General features: G+C 36.5%; 1 protein-coding gene and 1 long non-coding RNA gene across 3 annotated transcripts in view; both read left to right on the top strand.

The window, feature by feature from the left end:
- Nucleotides 1–9,943, top strand: part of Neurl4 (neuralized E3 ubiquitin protein ligase 4) — a 19,859-nt gene extending 9,916 nt beyond the window's left edge. The window contains exons 16-25 of one of the 2 annotated variants that reach the window (XM_022830438.2): nucleotides 75–215; nucleotides 368–467; nucleotides 1,300–1,460; nucleotides 1,765–1,914; nucleotides 3,103–3,276; nucleotides 3,938–4,234; nucleotides 5,798–6,013; nucleotides 7,909–8,129; nucleotides 8,534–9,122; nucleotides 9,405–9,943. In XM_022830438.2, coding sequence (XP_022686173.1) covers nucleotides 75–215; nucleotides 368–467; nucleotides 1,300–1,460; nucleotides 1,765–1,914; nucleotides 3,103–3,276; nucleotides 3,938–4,234; nucleotides 5,798–6,013; nucleotides 7,909–8,129; nucleotides 8,534–8,765 — 1,692 coding nt within the window. In that variant the 3' untranslated portion in view covers nucleotides 8,766–9,122; nucleotides 9,405–9,943. Of the gene's footprint in view, nucleotides 1–74; nucleotides 216–367; nucleotides 468–1,299; nucleotides 1,461–1,764; nucleotides 1,915–3,102; nucleotides 3,277–3,937; nucleotides 4,235–5,797; nucleotides 6,014–7,908; nucleotides 8,130–8,533; nucleotides 9,123–9,404 lie in introns of those variants that run through there. The other variant, XM_086967622.1, reaches the window with a different exon arrangement.
- A 6,886-nt stretch (nucleotides 9,944–16,829) lies between these two features.
- LOC111258888 (uncharacterized) lies at nucleotides 16,830–22,066 on the top strand. Its single transcript, XR_015310354.1, has 2 exons — nucleotides 16,830–16,908; nucleotides 21,401–22,066. It is a non-coding gene; the product is annotated as an uncharacterized LOC111258888 (long non-coding RNA).
- The last annotated feature ends 2,334 nt before the right edge of the window (nucleotides 22,067–24,400 follow it).

Below are 24,400 nucleotides of genomic sequence, written 5' to 3'. Positions count from 1 at the left end.
ATATATAGCTACTATAGTCTTAAATTAGTGGTAAAAGTATCATTAATAAGAAAAAGTCTAATCTTTATTTTCAGATTCACGCTAATATGTTGACAGCAAATGTGATCGTTGGTTTAACAACGTACGACCCGCAGGGCGGGCCCGTAAATTATCGCTCGTTCCAGGAACTTCTTGCAGACACTCGCTATATCACCTGTCTTGTTGTTGGAAGGAAGGTTTGTGCTTTTTCTTATTTCTCTCTTGCCAATAAGAGTTTGCGAAGTGTTGAACATTATAGATACCCTTCTAACCAGTGACAAAAGATATTTATATATATAATGATTTTTTTGTATCTTTACTGTGCAATCTGGTCATTCTTTGGACGCAGGTATATTCAAATACTACTCTAGTCAAAGATAATTATGGCTCACCCGCACTTGCACGAGCTACTGGAGGCGAGAGGGTTGGTGTAGAGCATTGTTCGGACGGTAAGACCCTACCTATTTTTTTTCTGTGAATCTCTAGTGCTAAATATTGTATAGTTATGCACAGTAGGAAAAGTGGGGCTGACATTAGCAGTGATTTAATTCACTGTCTTGTTTCAAGATCAGTGACGGCTAAAACATTTTGATTGCTTAAATAGACACCGGTAACACAGCCCGTAATCTTAACTTACAAACATCTTGAACAGAAGTATTTGCTAGAGTTTATAGTATCGTTACAGATGTAATGATTTCTTCAAATTTTACTTATCGTGTTAGCCAGATTAAATTTTTTTTAAAGTAGCATTCCTTACATTCTATCAGTTTGTTTGCGGAGGCGCAGAAATTGGCAATATTCTTCAAGATGAACATTTGAGTCGCGTAACTTTACCTAAAAATGGTTTTCCTGTTATGCGAATCGAAGAAAAATGCACAGCAAACTTACGCGAGGTCCGTAAGTATGTTGCAACTGTAGTTCAGAAATTTAATACTGATACAGTATTTTAATTTATGAAACCTTTGAATGAGTCACTTAAATAATTGTATACTTTTGTACCGAATATAGCGTTCTTCAACTACAGCCTGTTGTAGAAATTCATTTCGACGTCAAGTTTGAAACCATACAAACAAAAGCATAGATACCAAGGCGATTCGTGTTTTACGAAAATGTATTGAATTATTTCCAACAAAACTGCGTTCTTCAATCTGAATGTAGATTTTGACTAAGATTTTGTGTTAAAGAAATCACAAAATAAGTTGATTTTCTATAATGAGAAGCTGCGTGTGGGGTGAGATATGCTATGTTAAATGCTTTTCTGGCCTAATATTATGTCAATAGGAACCATGCACGTGTATGTAAATGGGGAGGATCAGAACGTAGCAACGCAAAATCTTCCGCGTGCAATGTTAGCTGTCTTCGATCTCTTTGGCGCTATCGAGAGCGTCTCACTTTGCTCAAGCGCCTTCGTTCCCAGTCGACATACGCCCAGCTGTTATGAGGTATTTCAAATGGTCATTAGTACCTTAACAGTATCACATACAAAAAATGGTTTATTGCCTGTATAATTAATTTGCAATTTTATGAATCAGGAATTTGAACAAATCTATGTTCTAACTATCCTCTAAGTACTACGACCTGAAAAAAAAGCACGCCACAACCGAGACTCGAACTTTGTATGCTTGTCGAACTAGTGCTACAACCATCAAACCATTTTGCGCAGCTTTAACTTTTCAAAATGTATGCATTTTTTTCTAAAGTGTACTAATGCTAATTATAATGGCTTCGTTTATTTTTACACATTAGGCGCTGCCCGTTTCTGTTTGTGGTACGGTAGTGAATCGCTTCCTTGAGTCGCTCATAGGTTCAAATATTCAGCTGGCGGCTGGTGGGACCTCTGCCAAAAGGGTTGCCTCATTTAACGACGCAATCGTAATGTCAGCTCAACCTTTAGCTGTAAGTTCTCGACATTGCCCTTAATATTTGTCATCCGGTATAATAATTGTGAGAGAATCAGCGTTATATATAAATAGCTAATATTAGTCACAAAAGTAGGTTTACGAAAACTCTCATTGCAAGAGCTAGCAAATTTCTTTAGCGGTACCCTAGCATGCCTAGACGGAGTCTTGCCAATAACTCATTTTGTTCTTTGGTTGGATTTTAAAACTTGAGAAAAATATAGCAAAAAGTAGAAGTGTGCATTTTTTTGCCGATTATTTTAGGCCATGTGGTTTTGTTACATTCGAGATACGAATCTCCTTAAGTTGGGTTTCGCAAAAGTGCCTTCCTCAACCGATAGTGTATAGAAGACAGTGTTTACAGAAGATCTTCACTGCGTTAATAGTTATACCTCGTATGTACATACAAAAATGTAGTGCATTAGATCTAAGTGCTGAGTGTGCGCGCATCATCTTAAGGTAATGATGTAGCTGTAGGTCTCGATCTATGAACCATACGAATATATTCGAATCACTTATTTTGTTCTGCAATACTCCGTTATCCTACTTTAGAGTTAGATATCTCAAAAATCACCGTACTTTTTTCGGTCGATCGTAGTTCGAATCGATTTGTACTATTATATTTGTTGTTGTAAGGAGTGATGGCCACGCGGTCTAAGAAAATATGTTAATGCTGTTGAAGGAGTTCATCTATCGAGATTGAGTGGATTTTGTGCAGAGTCTGTCTACGCTATAATATGAATTAATAACAATAATCCACCTCGTCCCATAAAAATGGCAGAATTACAGGGGTAAGGCGGTTTTTGCGTGGAGGATAACTAAGCATTTATAAAGCATTACTGATTATTCGTTTACTTTTGTTGCTGCACTGTTGTAGTGAGACATCTAAATTTTATTGGATTTTTTCTATACTGGAACAAAGGTGCATCTTACTTTAGTTTTTAAACAATACGCTCGAATCGTTATATATGAATTTCTGTGCCCAATTCTGCTTTTTTTAGATTAAAATTATGTGTATTCACATATAAAAACGATAATTATTGTGATCACAAACACGATTGAAATATTATGATCTTTAGGATCTAATATATATATCATAAATGTATTATCTTTTAGAGCACCTCAATGACTTACTAAAATTTTAAGTTCTATTTTGATATATAATTTTGATCTATATTACTTGTAGGTGGATCAGGCATTTTCAGTGCGTGTGTCTCGTTTAAGCTCCGCAAAATGGGAGTCTTCCATGTGTATTGGAATTCTAGGTGAAATACCTTTGATACTTCCATCTTCAGCGCTGGAATTTACGAAACTCTGTTGGCTCATTATAGGTAAATCTGTTTACGTCAATGGTAGAAAGGTAAGTCGATATTATCCACACTCTATATTATTGTTATTACAGATATTCTCTACCTCAAAAATTTATATATCATTAATATTATTATCAAATTCATTAATAAAAAAAGGTTTGTTTTTTACAGCATCGGGCATCGAGGCGCACTTAAAAAGCCATAGTATGATATATATATATATATATATATATATATATATATATATATATATATATAAGCAGATATTTTTATTTTTATCTTCCTATCAATATTATATCAGTTATTTCGGGGCGCAAAATTTAGCAAATTTGCATATGTTGTGATTTGTGAAAGTATGGTCGACCATCTTTATTTTTAGTATCTAAGTACCCTCATTATCATCGTAACTATATTATTAATTATAGCATATTCTATATCGCCGTAGTTTTGGTAGTTTCATGTTCTGTATGTAAAAAATGGTGTACCAAGCCGACGTAACAGTAATTGTGACTGTCAATTCAGAAAATCCAATTTAATGAAACCGATTTTCAAACTTCAAAAAGTTGTGTGTAAAAAGAAATCAGGAAAACGTACTTGTATCGTCTAATTTTTCAAATGGTGGTATTAGCTCGCCCTATTGATACGCGAGCAGCGTTTAAAGTTGTATATTTTATATATATTTTTTATAATTTAATCTTGTTTAAAACGAAGGTAAAAGACAATTACGGGCCAAATCTCGACCATCTAAAGGAACAGTCGACTGTCGGAGTTTTAGTTGACTCATCTCGTCAGATGCATCTCCTTGTTAATGGAATTGACCAAGGCATTGCGTGTGGAAATGTCTTTGCATCGCGCTGCTTTGCTCTCTGTGATCTCTACGGCCGGTGTGAGAAACTAGAGGTTCTCCAGGATAATGAGCCTATAGGTGATCCGCTGGAGGACACAGCAATCGAGGCTTTGGAGAAGGCTCACCTTGATGATAATCAGGGTCGAAAAGAAAATTTACAGGTTTGTAATTATAACAATATAGTCAACACCACTTTCTATTCAGAAGAACCGTATTTTTAACTAGAATATGTTCGATTTATACTTTGTTGACATGTAGTAGAAGGTAGATGAAAATTTACTTAACGGTATCGTTGAAAACAACTTGGTCTGAAATGAGCTTATTAAAACACATTACTTTTAACTCACGTAGCTCTACGAAATGGAATTATATGTGCCATTAATGATGCACAAGTGCAAAGAGGGTGAGAGGGAAACGCTCTTCTTCTTTGGAAAAGCGGTGTTTATGGGTAAAGGACAAAGTGTGAAAGTGTTCGAATAGCTTTAGCACTAGCACGTTCATGTCACCCTAACCCGTATAACCCGCAAGATGAGCATCTAATATTACTTAACGTTATGACTTTTGTAAAATGCAATTTGCTGTCAATTTGCTTTTGAAAATATAGCTTTGGAATCGGCTGAACTACGCTGTGCCAACGAGCTGGGATTTTGCTTAATCATTAGTAAGTGAAAGCTCGATGGAATGCGAAAAAAGTATATAGTTGTTCCATGAAGTTCCACCTTTTGATATTCAGTTAAAGAAAAGCATCCAATAATGTGAATCGCGCTGAACTTCTAATCCACGTGCATCTAAAACATTCTGGAAGCCCGATTAACGCTTATTTCTTAAAAAAGATTGAAATGTCTTACCTTCCACTGTATAGAACAGAGGTTTTTAGTATGGAGGACACATAGCAAGCTCGGCAGAGTCTCAGATTGATATATCCATTCTCTCTCAGGAGACGTTTAGAAATTACCTAATGACATTGAAACACATTCTTAGATGTAAGACGTGTCATTGATACAGAAAAATATTATACAGCCGCAAATGAAACGTTGACGGCTTATTTAATGTTTTAATATACTACTCAAAATTCTATATTCATTACATTTTTTTTGTTTTTACCTATCAAGGATTAAAATGGAAACGTCTAGCTCTCTGCTTAGGCCTTACGGCGATGGCGTTGTTATTCAAACAGGCAATCGCAAAACGCCTGCACATAAATGTATGGAAGATGAGTTAAATTTGAGGTCCGTTTTCAGTAACACTTCTATAAACATTGCTGTTAAGATAAATTTGTTAAAATTTTTCTATACCTTCCTTGTGAACTTTTTAACTTAAACTAACCCTTCGTTATAAAATCAATTGGAATGCGAGACACTTGAAAACATTTAGAAAAACGCTGCTTTATATTTTTTCGTTAAACATAAGAAGAGTAATTTGATGCAGCCGGAATGGAATAGAGCGTTGAATACGGTTTCTGATGATACATGCCAAATATGGATTAAAATAGAGTAAGACTAATAGTTATGTCGGAAAATATCAACCGCAGAAAGAAATATGATTTTTTTTAACTTGAAGTATTAAACGACTTTGCATTCCCTTTCAAAACAAATGTTAGTAAACTGTATTGGCAGTTATTTTTTGTAATGTTATTAATGACTATTTATTGGAGTTTAATCAGAAGGATAGTTTCAATATCTTATATTTCTCGTTTTTATCTGTTTTGTTTTGTTCTCTTTTAGGAGCCTCGACCTGTACAGATCGACAGGACGCGTTTGGCGTTAGCGGCCTGCCCAAACCATCAGGTAGCCATATACTTTCTTCGTTATGTGCTGTGTCTCCCGTGGCATCTTGTCGATAGTCAAAGATGTTCGTGTGACACTTGTTTGCTTCAAGGAAATGTAAAAGGAAAGATGATGAAGAAGTGCTCTACTTTTACTCTGAAGACTTCCGTAAGGGTGCGTATTATAGAAGTAAACATATGTCTTTTTCTCAATTATTTTCAACGCCTGCGACGATGTTTTCGATCAAACAAATATCTAGTTCAGTATTATCATGTTATATCGTGAACTGTCATTAAATTACAGTACTAAAAAACCTAAACTAACCAGTTCGCGTTTCTTATAAATACTATAGATTAAATTATATTAATGATTGGTGATCCTATAATGGCTTAGTAGATGATGCTTTACCAATAAGTAGAGTATTGATTCAAAATTATTGATAACAATTACTAGAATTATTGCGGTAAAATAGCTGGCGCCATAAGCCGACCTCTAGTTGCCGATAGAACCTTCCTGTGGTGCTCGCTCTACATATTTTTGTCTAGATTTTTTTGGACATAGTCAGTGAGTTAGCAGGCTTCAACATAGACAATTTTTATTGATCTAAACATATCTACAGTGTTGTTATTATCGTTTCAGCCCTCCTTTAAGCTGTAAACGAGATAAAAGTAAAATTACCAATGATTCAAAAACCCTATTTATCGCTTTCCTGCATTAAAATGGAATTGTCAGTATTATTTTGCATTACATTCGAAAAATCAGTTACATGAATATTCTCCTTATGTCAGAGAAAGCTCCGTTAGGGCTAGCAAAAAGTTGAATGAAACCCTTGTTGTACATTACAGTAACATATATCTCGTTGGTGTAACCTGCTTAAATTCGTGACGCAGAAAATCCTCCAGCTCGGAATCACAGCATACTCTTGACTGTTGACCACACTTGCACAGCAATGACAGGGATTTCCGCAACTAGATGTTCTTTAGATTCACTGAAGTTTCGTACACAACACTTTTCATGTATGTCCACAACAAGGAATTCGAACTTGTTACATCGGACGATTGTGGCCGCCATGTGACGAGTCCTTCTCAGCAAACGCACTAAGTTATTATGAAGGAACGCCTGGTTTTATCTGAATAGAGGATAAGTCGATATTATTTGGTTGTCCTGCGTCTTTTTCCAGTCAAGACTTCTATTTAAATATATGCTCTTACGCAGAATTGTTGATGTACATACTGGAACGCAACAGAATGATTCGCTAACCAGCGCCTGTTAGCAAATGGTTTTCCATAAAGTTTTGCGCCAAGAGCATTGCAGTCCACAGCAATATGCGTTAGGTACATATCTACATTTTCAGCACTAGAACATTAAACCTTCATCGCGTACGAACGAAGTGAGATGCTATACATTGAAATACACTAATATCGTTAAACATTACGGCGCGCTAAGGTTGCCGGCCAAAATTAAAATATATTGAGTAGCCCCATTTTGATGTTAAAGAAGCAAACAGGACGATTCTAATTCCCATATTCTTGGATCTACTACTGCTATTCGCTTTGAATTAATTGACAGCTTTGTGTAGATGTCAAAAAGTTCGTCTACAGATAGAACACATATTTGAGCTTTCCCAACCGAAGCAGTCGTGTAAATCGTTAAGTCTGTTAAAACCGAGAACGTGTTAGTTTTACGAAAATGTGAACGTTTGACAATAGAATGAAAATACCGATATTCAATGTTTCTATCGGAAAAATGCTTCGTTCACTGATACTGACCACCATCTCAAATATCGACTTCCTGTGTTAAAAAAGCCTATACATTACAATATTATGGTCAAATAAAGTTTCTCATTATTAGATTTATTTCGTCCAAAAAGGTACCACACACATTTACGAAGGTTTACAGTCATAGTTAATAATAAGTGAGATCGCAGCTACACTGAATAGGCGTAGGAGAAATAAATGTCTATCTTTTTTTTGTATTTTTCTTTTAAAGTGCGGATCTTTTCCCCAATCATATGAACTGCCATTCAAGTTTTCATTTTTCCCGTAATCTATTTTCGGAATACATTTCAGAGCTCTCCATCATGGGACGTCGCATTTAGCTTAGAGATTCCACTTGGAGCTATACGGAAATGTGTTGATCATGGCCGTCTGTTAGCACGCCAGGAGTGGGGGGTGGCACCTGTGGTTGCGGCAGGTGCAAGCGCAAAGCATCTTGATGGAAAAACATCTGCGCCAATTGTTTGTGCAACTCCTTGTCTTCGATACGCGCTGTCACGAGCACCAGCACATCGGTTAGTAATCGATCAAAATCTGCACACAGGTTCTTTTTTTTAGTCAACTAATAGAATTCGGGGGGTGCAGTGAAGTCATAAGAGATTAGCAAGACAATTTAACCTTACTATGATTGGTAATAGTATTATAACGAGATCAAGAACTAAGCTTCTGTGATAAAACTATGTATGCAATTTTTAGAAAATTGTTTGTCTTTACAGGTGACTAGTGAGCATTGGGTTATTTAGTAATGCTTGTCTACATTAATGCAGTGATCTATTAATTTATTACTTCGATTAAAGTGAACAGACGAGTAATATTTTACTCAGTTTACATCAAAGAAAGCTACTGTTAAAGAATTGCTATAATTAAGGGTTGCATTTCTAGTGTTCTATCACCTAACGATGATTGCATCTGGTGTCAGTTTCAGTCCACGGGGTTTCAGTGAGCCTAAGGAGTCGCGAATAGTTCTTCAAGCTCTGATTTGTCCTGATTCCTATCAAAAAGTTTTCCTAACAGAAGGAGGCCAATCAATGGGGTCAGCTTCTACTGTTTTAAACGTTAATCCTTCCGTTCAACAGGAAAAATGGGAAGAATGGCACACGAAGGAAAAAAGTGCTACTGCTGTTCAGGCAATTATTGTCTGCCTAGACTAGACGCAATAGACATCCAAAGGGAAAGCCGTGGCCAAACTAATGTTTAGTTTTCTACATCGTTGTAACTACTATAAAAACTGCCAAGTAATATGTCATATTTAAATTTAAAATCTGCTGCCGAGCCTGTTAAATAGTAACAGCTATAGAACTAAAGCACAATAAATAGAACAGAGCCTAAATGAGAAGAAAGAAGAAGCATGTTCGGGTGAATATGGCCGCGCCACACCGATGGACGCAGCCGCATCAAAAAAATAAACGGGAAAATCTGGCGTCCAACCTAACGAGGCATAGCCGAGCAGGGGATTTTGTCAAGAAAAGCTTGACGCACACATGAGCTCCATAAGCCAGTTCTCTACGGTGAGTATTATTATCAGTTTAGATCAGACTTGAATTCTTTTTACTTCAGTGTAAGATACACGAAAAATTCGGCGTGTGCCAAACTTATTTCAGTTAATTCAATTCAATGCAGGAATGATCAACTCATCCTCGAGTAGTATGCATTCCTCGAAATTTATCGAATAGTTGAGAGGTTTCTTGTAGGCCAGGAAAGCTAAGTAGGAAGCAAGCATGGTTTTTATAACTAAGTTTTATAGTTACGTGTAACCAGAAAATTTTTTTTCATTTTTAAATTATTATTAGGTTAAGAAGGAATCATGGATTGGCGTGGCATTGGTCAAATGAAGCGCTGAGAAAGACGGAACAAAAAAACAGCCAGAAACGAGAATCAGTGCTTATGATGCTAATAAATCGTCAACAAATCAAGTTTGCTTTATAGTGAGGATTGAAAAGAAATGGCGGCGTCAGCATTGTGTGCAGTTAGGAGTTATTTCACCTTCAAGTAGGTTTATATCAATCTGTGACGATATTCGTGACAGCTGGTGTTCTAAGTAATAAGCTAAACTTTATTATTAATATTACTATCACAAAGGAATTCCTTCCCGATAGGCATAGTCGCATAAAATATGTTGCTTCCTACAATACATTTTAACAACACTGTTAAGAGCGAATGTTAAGATGGAATTGAAATCAAGGTTTTTACGTGACGATATTCAACAAACTTGAGGACGCGAAAAAAGAGCCTGCATCCGCTCCGTTGTATATAATAGCAATGTAGAATGCTTAGCAAAGGTGATGTGAGTTAAGCTTGAAATAAAGCAATTTTACCCTAAACGTAGTCATTCCAGCGTGTTTTAAATGACATCATAGGTCTTTAGGTATAAAGATCCCGGATCAAAGAAGCATTACCTTTGTTTTTCGTAATGTTATCGACGACACAGATAGTCCGAATAATCTGCGAGTACTAAGTGTGATCAATTGAACTTATTCCGTCCGTCTGATTCAAGTGCATGCACTAAAATTATTTTTTAATCGAATGAATAATTTTTAACTTGAGACGGATATCACCATCATATTGCTAATTTTGCCCGATAAAAACGACTTCGTGTTCTCGGCATACATACGCGAATCATTCGAAATTCCAGACTGCCTGTTTGCAATAATTTCAAACGCCAATCAAGAAGTAATGTCGTTTTATACTAGCATTTTTAGGTTGCCAATACATTGTTCGTACTGTTGAATAGAAATACATGGGCATGTACCTGCGTAAATCTTTATAAAAGTGTTTCCAATTAACACATTGGCAGGTAATTGATCTATTCGTTTAAAAAAACTAATTTCCCACTAGAATTGATAAATGAGTGGCAGCCATCAATCTACTGGCTTGGATCTGATGATTAATTAAATTAAATAAAATGTGTGCGCAGTCTACCTCACAATTATAATTATACTGCACATCACCTATTATCAATACAGTATACTTCACCAAGTAAAGAATACCATGGATAAAGTGTGCAGAAGCAACATCGCTTCTATATATATGTATATATATATATATATATATTGATTTATCCTTTGTATGTTGTTTATAAGAATATATAAATATAATTTCTAGACTTAAACCATTTTAACTAAGAATTAGATGATTACTTTCATATTCAGCCTTTATATATACGCATATCTCAGACTTGAAGCGAACATACCCTCATTTATTAAAGTTGCATAATTGTTGTTACTGATGAATCTCTTTCCATAATTGTTTCTTGCTAGCTATAATCTCGCAGCATTCTCATACAACACAAATGTATGCTTTACTATCTACACGCGTTAATTGTTGTATCAATATTGTTTCAATTTGAGCGTTTGAGCTTTAACAGAGCGGAGTAACCTCTCCCACGTTACTACGGAAGAATACGTTCCTATTATACTATTGAGAAGTGTAAATACAATATATGTATAAAGAAGTATCGCCGGTCGATTTTCTACAAAGGGATTGACTAGCAGCGAAGCATGCTGCGCATATACGCAAGACTGCAAGTGACATATTCGTGTGAGATAGCGGTAGATATTGGATTGCACTGGTAAAAGCAGAGGCATACGACGGCGGGACGTTAAGGCGTATCAAATCACTGCAAGCCTATATGGAGCCCGGCGCCCATTTGCCCATAGAAACCACAACGCACCTACTAATAATATAACTTGACGTATAGCAAATAGCAGAATAAGACACTCAAAAAGCAAAAGTTGCTAGTAGTCGAATACTGGTATAAAACACCCAGAAAAACAACGAGACTTAGGCGACTTGCGAAGCAAAAAAACTAGGCTGTTTATTGAGTTATACATAAAGAGGTGCCATTGTCGCAAGCATCTATTCGAAGACGATCACCAATGTAAAATAAATGCAAAGCAAAGAAACGAGGGCGAAGTTAAAGGTAACAGTATGGCCTTTGAATCTGGTTCTTTTCAATTGTGAAAATAATGTTTGATCGGTTTCAAAAATATCATTTAGTGATAAGTATGAGGATCACAAACGATAGAGGAGCTAAGCTAAAATATGGAATATAGATTTAGGTTGCACCGTATTCATCGAAAAATGCTGTAGTTGACATTTTTGACGTATAAGCAACGCATCAATTGTATTATGAACACTGATTTTAACCACACAAAGCGTTTTTTGTTAACTTTAGGGTCTTTTGGGTTGTTTTGAACATTAAATTTTTGGATTATGGGTTTAGTAAACTTCGACCAAAATACGCAGGGGTTCCGCTTTCCAACACAGCTCTCAAAACACCTGGAGGCCCTACGGCATCCACAGTAGTACTTGCTTCAAGAAATTTTTTTTTTTCGCGAAAAATTGTGAAGCAGGAGTATTAATTAAAATTGCTTACACTTAGCTCATACCGAGCACTACGGATTTTACTTGATAAACATAATGCTTGCACCAGAGTTTTTGTTCTATCGCGAACTTAGCCTACCACTGACCTTCGCGAATTGTAAGCATTTGATCTAGCTATGACGTATGTTCGTAAGAGTCTCAGTGATTTAATGATATGCGGCTACGAGTCAAAAACTGAAAATTTCTTCCAAAAAATGCACAATTGCTTTCTTGTTCTCCCTTCTTCGGTACCATAATATTGGGTTTATACACTTCACAATTTCTAATTGCACTGGGTTACAAAAATTGCGGACCTTTATTAAAAAAAAAAGGTTCGCTGTTTGTACTTTGTTTGTTTTTGCACATTTGTCACGTTTTTTGAAAGATAATAGTGCATTTTTCGTTCAGACTGAATCTTGTTTCTAGCACAATAAAAAAAGTAAACGTAGTTCTTATTTTCATACAAAACACATACATTAAGGCAATACGTAAAACTTTCAATGCTACAAGTATAAACTTGTTTGCTTTGGTATAATGTCTATAAATCGTAATTTGTAAATACATTGAGAATTAGACCAACGTAAATAATAAACCGCCGAACTTTAATTAAATTGTTAGATATTTGAAAGCAAACGTTTTCTTCTGCGCGTGGTTTGTGTTTAAAGTCGCTCTTGTTTTCATTTTTGATACATCCAAGTAACCGCAATATAGAAAACTTACTTTCATTTTTACGCTCTTAATATATCTTTTCGCATTAACACATTGTTAGCAAGCGTTTAAATGCACTACGTGAAGAAAAACACAGAAAGACGAAAAAAAAAAGCAGCATCGTCTGACCAAAATAGAAATGGACAAGTTATTGTCAAAAAGCAAGTAGTAAATAATGAATTACGATCCAAAATAATGAACAGTATGATAACAAACGAATACGTCGTTACGCAAAGTCCGGTCAAGTAAAGCTGACTTTCATCAGGCAACTAAAGGTACACTTCTTGGTTCAGGGTCCGCCGTTAACTTATACCACATGATATTTGTGACTTATCTCCACTTAGTTTTATCATTGGCGATGCGGTCTCCAATGACGATTTAGTAATATGTGGACTCCCACAAAGTTTCAGAGTTATAAGTATGCCCTGCTTCTAGACATCAAGACATTTCGCGTTCCGTGGAAGTAAATTGCATGCCGTTCCTTCTACTGACGGCCTCACAAATCGTTTGTTATCGTTTGGGATTTCGAAAATTAATTGGCTAACGTTATGTGAGGTTTTTCTGTGAATATTTTTTAGCATTAAATGTAATCTTTTTCAAAAACTTAAATACTCCATCAACATAGCAAGCAACTCACTCAACCTCGCTGGAAAAATGATTTAATTAAGCTTATCTGCAAAGTCCCTCGGCTTGACTTTTGGACAGAGGTAACAGTGGGCTGGTCGTGTTCTTAAACTGTGGCCAAAATACTATGCTATTGAGTCTTCGAGTTATAGATTTTCCCCACCATGTACTTCTGTATCTTTATAAATCCCTTCCTAGACTGCTGACTACGTAGGTTATCGTAACCTGGAGCAAGGCATGCTCCCTCGATTTAAATGGAGTATGAACGGTTTAACGTGACGCTGAATACTCTTACTGTGTTTTTGATGTGTAGCACATACTGAGATAACGATTGTGTTCAAATGTAGAGCCAATAATAATTATGATTACTCTCTCTGTCCATAAATAGTTATTTGTATTAAACAACAAAGGAGAACGTACAAGAAACACAAAATCCTTACATTGGAGGAATATATTTAAGCATTTTTCTTTTTTTATAAACTTCAGATTCACGCACGATAAACCTTTGTTAAACCTCTATAGTTTCGCAAAGCCCAAAGCATGTCTATATTCACCGAATCTCTTTAAAGCGTGTGTTCTCATGCGATTTTATGATGACATTTAGCCGTATCACCAAGCGAGCTACATCATCTACAGCTCTACTATACTATAACAGTGGAGACTATCGAAATCCTGTAGCTGTATGAGGCCCCTCTATAGTAACCATATATATCTATATGGAAAAAGTATAACTAGCTTAGGAGTTTTAGGGCAACAAAGAAATTCATCGAGTTGCACCAGGTTGAGTGATCCATTGACTGACTTTATAGCATTCTGCTTTGCTTGGCATTTTTAGCAGTATCGGCAGTATTGCATTTTCCATATCTGTCCTAATCACTATTACGTATGTGGTATGTTGTCATCAATAAATCGAAAAAGGTGCCGTGACCATGAAATAGACAATACGGTAAATGTTACGGAACTCGAGATTGTTTCATTTTACCGATTACCTTACTGTTTTCTTGATAAAATTATTATTCTGCATCACTTACTGCAGTAATCATATGTTTACCTGTGGCGTGTCTTAATCAGGTTGTAACCTATAGTCTTCCTGTTGTGTGTGACAGGGCTATTGAGTCAAATTATATTTAGCAAAGGCTTATGTACAATTTACATTCAAATCGCATTCAATCTTTGGATTTTTGAATTTGCGTATTTTGGTGTCACGTAATTTTCATTGTGCTTCTACGTGGTAGCTAGATATCAAGGCACATTATACAAAGCGATATAGATTTTCAACAGCTACAGGATACAATTCGACACAATATGAGTATGTGAAGCAACCTGAAAGGGTTCAGAACTTAATGAGTTTTGTATAGAAACCGTCGGCTGAATGTCAAATTAGCAGATAGTGTAAGCATTAATCTTCAGCTCTGTTACAGGCTGTTACAGGAATAACGGTCAATTTTTTGTGTTGCCTTCCCTGTTTACGTCTCCACTATTTATTCGAAATCCATTTGAAATGTACTCGCTTTCTCCTTTATAAGCGCGTTACACAATGGAATGGTGTGGAACAAGTACAATTTTATGTCGAGTTTAGGTTTCAAAAATAATTTTCGACACCTCTAGTGTCCATTTCTAAGGTCAAAAATCTACTGAATTAGCCTAGGGCATTTGTACCGTATATAATGAGGACTTGACGGTCACAAACTATTTTATCTTTATGAAACTTTAATACTAAAGTTGACCACTATTTTTAATCGCCTAATTAAAATTATTTGTTTTTGAAACAACTAAAACCTATAAAGTCCTCTTATTTATTCATATATGTATATAAATATATGTTTATATTTAATATAAGTTTCGCTTATATTATATATTAACTATTATATTATATATTAATACTATATATACTCTATGCATTTTTATTATTTTCTTATTATTTTATATTGTGACCACGTGTGCGGTTTGCAAATTGCCATCTCTGTGCAGCTCTATCGATCCAATATATACATGCATATATATTCAGCTCAAGCTATTGTTCCTAGATCTACTAGATGTACCGTACACCAATTGGCCATCCAAGATCAATGAGAACATCGGATAGCTAACAACTTGCTAATTGGTTGCAAGCATAACCTGTACATACATTTAGAGCGTATAGAATTTCACCGGAACTTAGAAATTTGGCTACGCCGCAAACTAGGTGAAAAGCACGTGGCAGCTCGGTCCCCTATTAAGCTCAACATCCCACGCGGTACTTGCGAAAACACTGTCTTACATAGAATCGTCATCCAGAGTTCGTGTCTTTACATAGATGCACAAACAAAGGAAATGGGTAGCTCAAGATTACAGGCTTAAGCCTAGAGCTAAGCTAGATCCGTGTCCGAAAATGAGCCTAATTTGCACTTGATAGGACCTTATACCTTGTGAAATGTGTAACAAGAATAAGGCGATCAATAAGAAGAAATATATGGCCCTATATTACATCTGTTTCAGGAGGCAACTTGACAACGAGTCCGACAATTGAGGCCATTTCGTTGCTCGTCACGACAACGTCCGGCAAAACATCGTGAAGAACATGAGCATTCGAACATCGAAGAAGTTCCTGCGGTAAAAAGATATCCAAATATAGGAAATGCCATGTATAATAAATTTGTCACTAAAATTCATTTCGTTTCAGATCACTTCCTTGGTCCCTTAGTGAAGAGAAAATGTTGGGAGGAATAGGAGAAAATCAATAATAAATTTGATGCTGGAATTCGAGTAAAAGGCGACGTTTCTAATCTAATAATTTCCGTTTAAATTCTCAGGGAACATCTTCGCTATCTAGATAACCGAGTTAATGTTTAAACAATCTAGGAATTTTGATACGATGTACGGATTCATTTAGGCTTCATGAAAACTAAGAGAAGTTTCCATGAATCGCAACCATGTTTTTCGTTCGTACCATAAACACCCATAGTGAATTGCTCTTAGCTTTTAGGAATACATCAGCAGGGCATATGCTATGACAACATAAAATCCTATGCGGGGTAAGGATCATGCAAGGGTACACCGTTTATTTGCTGTTGTACGAGGCACATTTTTGCATCAAATCTAAATGTTCATAATGATTCGGCAAAGGTTAAGATTCATAATCTACTAAGGAGCAATTCAGCAGTGCGCCATTTAGCTTAAGACGATTTAATAGATAGAATGTTTTAAGTTATGTATCGATCTTCAAAACTATAATCTCTATTAAAATATAAATAGATCAGTATTCTCTGCTAGAGAGGATGGCCACCCTAAAAAGCTTTTATCGGTTCCCGAAAATAAGTGTTAGTACCAACAGAGCGCTTTCGGTTACGAACAACCGAATAGAAATGTTTGAATATTTACACTCGTATATGCAAATGGCCACATTTAATGCGCATTTAAATTTGTACGCAAACATGGCGTCATTGCAGGTATTTTAGGAGACTATGTATACGCAACATAGTTGAAATATGATCATAAAAATAACATGTTTCTCTCATCGTAATCTGATAGTAGATCTCGTATGTGTCGCCACGAGGGCGGGTCGCTACGGCAAAGGGTTAGCGCTTTCTTATTAGTTGAGGTTAGCAGCTACAACATGAGGTGAGTTGAGTGTAAAATTCAGCAGAGTTATATGTATCGTATCAGGAAGTTGTTTATATTATAGGTTTTTTTTTTATGTATTTCAAATCGTGAAGATAGATGACAGCTTTTTTGTACAACTAACATTATCATGTAGATATATAGAATATGATCATATATAATTTTGAATCTAGCCTATCAATGTAATTACTCGTGTCGTTTTATATTTACCTGGAGCTCCTGGGAAATTTTTGCTCCAGAGAAGGCCCAAAAGATCCGAGAGCCAGTTCTCGACTATATAGCTGTTGCGATTGACTGGTAAAAGATAGATTGTTTTCTGTTCACTGCTTTGTCCATCTAACGTTTCACTGTAGTTCATAGAACTTACAACGTCCCGTTTTGATGGTTTTGTATTTTTAAAAGCAATGTAGCAACATAGCGTCAGCTTTGCTTGGCAGAGAGTACTTATTGACAGAAACATTGACAGGAAATATCGTTTTAGCTGCAATTGGAATATGATCATATTTGTGCAAGTTGTGGTGTCCTCAATTGACTTCTAGATCGGTGAGGAGAGGCAATGCTAGATTATCGGCCGCTGTTTGCTTCAAAGACCTAAGTAGCAAATGACATCGTGCAAATATTCGATTTAACATTTTCACAAGATATCTATCCTTTGTGATACCTGGGACCCTTACGACCTACACTAAATGGTGCTCTTGCTCGTTTCTGAAATAGCTGCAAAACGGTTTATTGGAGTACTGGAATCTTCCGAAATGTGCCTTCCTGACGGGCTTTTAGATCCCGTCAGCTTTAACATTCCCTAATGTTTTTCGCCGTTGTGTAGGAGCCTTCCTTCGACATCCGCATCCTTGACAACTTTAGCCCCCCTCCCCCCATTGGTGGCCAAAAAAGTCTGTTTAATGAGAACTCGTTCGCCACTGAATCCTTCGGCCGTGTTTGGTTTACTGAAACTTCGGAATATTTCTAAAGATCGAGAACTATGAAAATATAGAGACATCTATTCTGGACCTATCCGCTGTAATCAATGATATCAGTTTGCTAAATATGTAAAGTCCTCTAAAAGATCGCATCACAAATGGCAGTGCTTGCTGTTGCGTTGGAGTACTGTAATAGTTCCAAACATATCACAGCCTTCGATAACCTTTCTCACAAAAATCGGACGTAATTGCCAACCTCTTCAAGCGAATAAACGTTTACCTTTCTTGTTTTATATACTTCAGCTGCCAGAACTAAATCTTCGAAAAAAGGCAGCTTTGGTATAGGTGCCTTTGTACTCGCCAGTGAGATATATATATACCAGCTGTTGGTTTTTTCTACTTAGGCGCAGCTTGTAAACAAGCAACAATACTGCTTCAATTTATATATTTTGAACAACAATAATTTCACTCGCCCGCTCACATGCTGCATCTAAACATGCGGGTAAATAAGAGATAAAGACGCTTTTTGCATGTGATGACAAGAATATCCGTCACTAAATAGCACAAATTGTCCGAAGGACATCTATATCATAACTTAATAGTTCTGAATATTTTTCTCGTAAAAATCTGAAACGGTCCTTGTCACAGAAAGGGAGAAAATTTTTTAACATGACGATTGCATCAGAAGAACGAGGAATTAAAACGCCTTCACCATTAGACACCTAAATATTCCGTTAAGTCAGACAACGGGAAGCAAAAAAACATACGAGACGCGATGGCTAAAGCTCCGAAAATCTCGGTAGGCTTGGCAAGGAAAATGTCAAACATCCACAACTCTTTAGAGGGAAAGTTTTTAATGGTGGTAACTGAATTTTTCATTGTCTTTGGAGCTCCTGTACGGAGTCGACAGAAAGCAACGGAGAACACTGCTCCAAAAAGTACAACGAACTCCAGTCCTAGAAGTATCAAAAATCGTATGCCACTTCCTGGCTATCATCAGGATCCGCAGTACGATGCATCATTCAGATTATTAATAGATGAGTTGAAAAACCTGGAGTTCTAACTTTCTCACGCATGTCCTCACACGACATGGCCTTTTAATGTTGCAACGTATAGGAAAAGCTCGCTTGATCTTTTGTGTATGCCCAAAGAGCGAAGGAGATGATGCCTTACACGCAATAGCCTAGCGTGCTGCGCCCAATCACGGCCTCGAAGCTTGTACAAGCGCTAACATCTAAAGAGCATCAACAAAGAAGATGAGAACACTTGCACGCTTATTTACAGCCGGGCAATGCTGCAGAAGCGAAAAAAGACTAGCTAGGGAGTTTCAAATAAAGAAAATAGTTACTTAAGATCAGCGAAGATTAATAAGAAGAAGGCATCACCGACTTATCGACTAGCTCTTCAGACATTCACTCCAGCGGCGACTTTGGTTCAGAAAATTGCTTCCATATATTTGCAAGTTGCTTCTTAATAGTAATTATATTGGTAAATAGACTAGTGTTAAGAAGAATATAAATAGACTGGCAGTAGGTTATGAGCGTAAGAATACAAGAGGTAAAATACTTCGTTTCGTTTATTAGGAACATTTTATAGATATACGCGCGTAATCTCAAGTGATGTGTATACGTAACCTAGAACCTCATGTATAGTGGGTTTACCGCGACAAAAGCAGGGGTAGAACTCCTGTGCTGATGGAGGTTCTCGATCTTCTCGGTATCTGCAGTTACTATGCCGCCGTAATATATTCGAACTGAACCTAATGAGTCTTTAATGCGGATATTTATTTTATTTATAGATAAACACGCGCTTGCGAATAGCTTTGGGGTCTCCAAGTATTTAACAGTTAAAAAAAAAGGTATAATATTATTCGTTGTTTACATCCTAGCTTTGTTGACAAACTAATGCTAACACTCCTTGTAGGACTTTCACTAAGATGAACACTGTTATTAGACAGAGACTTCTGGACGTGTTTAACGGGGAATTTATTAATTCCTCGGTAAAAAACAAATTCGATCTATTTATTATATACATCACTAGAGTTTGGGTAGTTTTTAAAAACTGTTCTAAAAAATAGGTTCCAAGTCGTGGTTTACCCTTAGTCGGCCTTATTTTAGGCTTGCTGGTCACTAAAGGAGTTTATTCTGTTTGGAACATTCACCGCTTGGATTGATCTCGCATGCCATACAGCAGTAACCAGGATGTGCGGATCGATTTGGCACTAATCGAAAAAACCTGCTTACAGCTCTCTAGTTACTCTCTTGTTGTAACTCTCTAGTTATATTTTTCTTATTCACGGTGTCTGAACTAACAGGGTATCTTTAAAAGCCCACTTCGCTGCAGAAGGTTCAAATTTCTCACATCCTCTATATTTTTATAATTAAAAAAAGGGATTGTTGTTAACAAATCATGTATGGGGTTCAATTTACGAATCACGTGCCTTATAGTGTACGATATAAATGCGTATTTCCTTTGATCGTTTGAATGTGGCCAGTTAGGAAAGAGGATTGAACATTATCCGAATTTAAATTAGTGCTGGATTCACTAGTAGAAAGTTAACTTGCCAAATGAGCATATCGTCACCTTATCGATCTCTACCGCATTAGAAATCTGCAATTTTTGGAGAAAGATACAACTGGTGAACATAAATCACTTCCTATTAAGCCGCATAGTCGAACGCAGTATGTGTAAGTGTAGAAAAGATAATATTTGGTAGCTCCGGGACCGGGCATAAAATAGTTCAGTTTTGCATTTGAGGCTTGATGTTCTATTCAAAAAGAAGCCGTTCCGTCCTATTTCGATATGCTCGTTGCTGCCAAAATGTAGTCGAAGCGGGCCATGCATTTGGGTGGACAACCATAATTTGGGTTGGGTTGACTTCAATTTCATTGTTCCAAGCATCTTTGTTATACAGATGCACCACCCGCTTTCGCAAAGCGAGCGTTTAGCTTTAAAGGATGCACATACAGCCTAAACATCACTCTTTAGGTGTGTATTTTGAATGACGTGAAATAAAATTTGTAGTTGTACCCCTGTCCAGTTCATTGAGCATTTCCAACCTGCTTTCTCAATCGTAGGATCTGTCGTTAGTACATCAAAATTTAGATAATTTAAAAAAAGTGAATGGATAGGGCTTTCGGGTTGAAGCACACTACCGAGAGCGATACTCGAATATCGATGCCCTTCGTCATATTTTACAAACGTACACCCAAACTGGCATCTGTTAGAGGAGGGTATCCATGTGCATATAGAGAAATGTGGTATATGGATGCCTACGATATTCTTACGATTTGCGCTATGACTACATAAGCTAACTATACAACCTTTTATAGTTTTGGTGCAACTTACATACAACAATACAATGGATTATTAGGTATATGGACAGTTTTTTTAAACAAATTCATAATGCGCTACTATGAGCAAAGCTGGTTGGCAACTTATATAGTAGCGTATTCTTTCGAAAACAAATAAGTGACTAGGTTTACCATAATTATTCACTTCTTTTCTAGACGATCATTTCTAATATCAAGCTGTCGTATTCAGTATAACTCCCCGTATGGATCTCTCTGTTGCAGTGCAAAGGAAGAACGAAGCCCACTGGAAGATTCAGTTATCATGCTGCAAAAGATCCTTGCGGAACTAAAGAATGATATTGCCACTGAATGCGAGCGTCTAGGGAAGACACACGATCCTGCGCGAAAAGCTGTGTTACGAGAAAGAAACGAGCAAGTATTGTCCTTATGCATTTCGTGTTCAGACTTGCTCAACATTGCAACTTTCGGCGAATACTCGTAAACACGTTTCTTTTTTCCGAAAATAAGGACACCTTTTGAATTAAAGGGAATCTTATCGGTTGAATCCGCATTCTCGCTTGAGCAAGTCGAACAAGCTTATCTTGCTCGCTAGTGTGTTTTGAAGCCAAACCTCTTAACAAATATAAACAGTTCGAAGACTTATGTATGTCTGAATTGTTATCAGACCAAAAAGCGAGTATCACTCCTATATATCCGATTGAGTACTCTACTCATATCACCCTGTAACATAGGCTCGTGAGATACCCATGCTTATGTTCATTTAATCCTTAAGCGTAAGAATACACACGTCAAGACATAACAACAGAGCGAACCTTAGAGAACCCACGTATTCCGATTTTTCATAGCTGTACGTAAGCACAATGATTTGTTGTCGGTGACTGTTTTTGAGGCGAAATAAATATGATTATGGTAGACGAAATTACTGCATAGCACATCATATTATCCTTCAGCATAAACAAGTCAAACTTTCTTCAGACTCCGTGGTATATGCCTCATAATAGGCTTGAAGGGGAAACACAAAAATGGTACCAGACATTTGCATTTTGGTCTACTATATATTTGTTTCTGAAGCTCATTAAATAAATTCGTGGTTTTTTTAGCAAGTTCATCGCAAATACTATTGCAAAACTAAATAAATGATGCATACTTGGCTTTCCAATAGTGCTGCTTGATTCAAAATATAGTTTTATTCGATCACCTTTATTTAAGCTGAAATTATACAAGTGCTTTATTATTTTTAGGCGACTTGAAGCTCGCCTGCGGGTGATCAGTAATTTTGACGTGAAAATGAAAGAAAACGTGGCTCATGTTGAAGCAACTCTTAAGGAGGTAGTAAGGATTGGGGAAAGGATACGGGAGGTCCTGACCATCTTCCGCAATATCGAAGACGTTATCACCAAGATGTCATTTTGCGCAGTCTCAGAAAGTTCTCAGAGATTATTGGTAGGTCATTGCAACCAGAATAATGCACAGTAGAACCACAAATGTCCAATTTTCGCTCACAGGACCTATTTGTGTATGCTGCCATGCTCAGCTAGCGACAGACAGAGGGTAAGGCGGAAGCTGACATGTCTTTGTGGTTGCTTATCAAGTTAATACGGCTTCTACCACTTATGCGATATGCCAAAAATATTACCTAGTGCAGACAAAATTTTGATCATAGCTTGAGAAAAAAAACTAGTAAAAACGTCGAATTTTTCATGTCATATTACTATTGCTAATCACACAAGAGAGGAGGTCACGCATTAAAATGCTTAATGAAAGATGAGAAATCTCAACGTGATGTTGTACTTAGATGGGCGATAAACAAGATAACCATTTGTGACCTATAAAAGTTGCATAGTAAAAGATTAATACAAAAATATTGTCTTGATGGTGTTATTGTGTAAGTCGGAAATTAATATTGCAGACATAAAACTTGCCACATGTAGCGCACTATATAGGAAGTGGATATACGTTCTTGACGTATCGAATTTACTAATAAAGTTATACATGGGCCCCAAAATTTATTTAAAATTATTTTATATTAAATGTTTATGGTGTCAATTTTTGATTCTGATAATTGAATTGCGTATCTACTTCTGTTGTATATTACAAGCCATTACCATATTGCTGTTTCATTTCTGAATATACGCACCGTGAATGACGGTAGACCTGTGTATCTGTCGAAACGCTCCCTGGACGCATATATTAAAAGCTCAAATGATCTCTGAAAACATTTTAATTTTAATGAAAAAAATTAATTGCATTTTAACAGCATCTGAAGGAGAAGTTAATAATAGATATTTTAAAGCTAGTTTGTTACTAAGTTTTTATATATCAAGGGAATTCAGTCTATATTATTGGAGCACATTCTTTTATTCCTATTTATACTTAAGAGAATACCATTTTATTTAAAAGACTTTTATACAACTGTGTGGATTTCGGAAAATGAAGTGAACTGGTCAGCGCACAAGATGAGGTGCCAAAAGGCTTGATATGAACAACACAGAGTTTCACCCTAATAGGTACAGCAAATATACAAGTAGGTCGAAACAAATGCGTACCACAGCCTGGTACTGATAAACTACTCGACAGATTAAGGCGGTAAGTCATCATTCGGAAGATAGAATATCAGAAGTCAGCCAATCCACATCTAGCAAAAGAATCGAGCCCTTCAAGTTTAGAGGTTTTATGTAGTGCTTGGGAGTTTATTTAACAGAAGCTATGCATCGCTTGTTCAAAGACAAAAAACAATCGAACAAACTTACCGAGAGCCCCGTTTTCTGACAATCTTTGCTGTAGAGTTCACTTGAATTTGAATCCGCTTTGAATCTTACATAGTAAATATAAGTATTACCGGACTCCCTTCTGTACTTTTTCCTACGGCCATATTGTCTAGTTGTGCGAAGTCTAGTTGATTTATATTCTGCTATTCGTGTCTACTGCGTCTATGTGTTATATGTGTGCTAAGTTATCATGTCGGTCTGGTGCAAGATCTGCTACCAGTAGATTGGTTAACACTCTACTGTGCAGGATCAAAACTCATTCGGTACTTTTGTTTTTTTTTTTATATACATCGAATCGACATTAACTGCATCGTAGACTGGGAGCCAATTAATGCTCTGTACAAAATCTGTAAACAGATTTATGGTAAACCTGTCATGCAGTTGTATGGAAATTGTTTCTTTGAAGATCTGCTCTGGAGTAATGAATGGCGCTCCTATGGCATAACATTAATGGAATAACGGTGAGAAAACGTGGCGTCAAGCAAAGCGCACA

Source organism: Varroa jacobsoni, unplaced genomic scaffold, assembly GCF_002532875.2.
Source record: "Varroa jacobsoni isolate VJ856 unplaced genomic scaffold, vjacob_1.0 scaffold_274, whole genome shotgun sequence".
NCBI classification, from domain to species: Eukaryota; Metazoa; Arthropoda; class Arachnida; order Mesostigmata; family Varroidae; genus Varroa; species Varroa jacobsoni.
The sequence above is the reverse complement of the archived record's forward strand: the minus strand, read 5'-3'. Positions and strand labels throughout refer to the sequence as shown.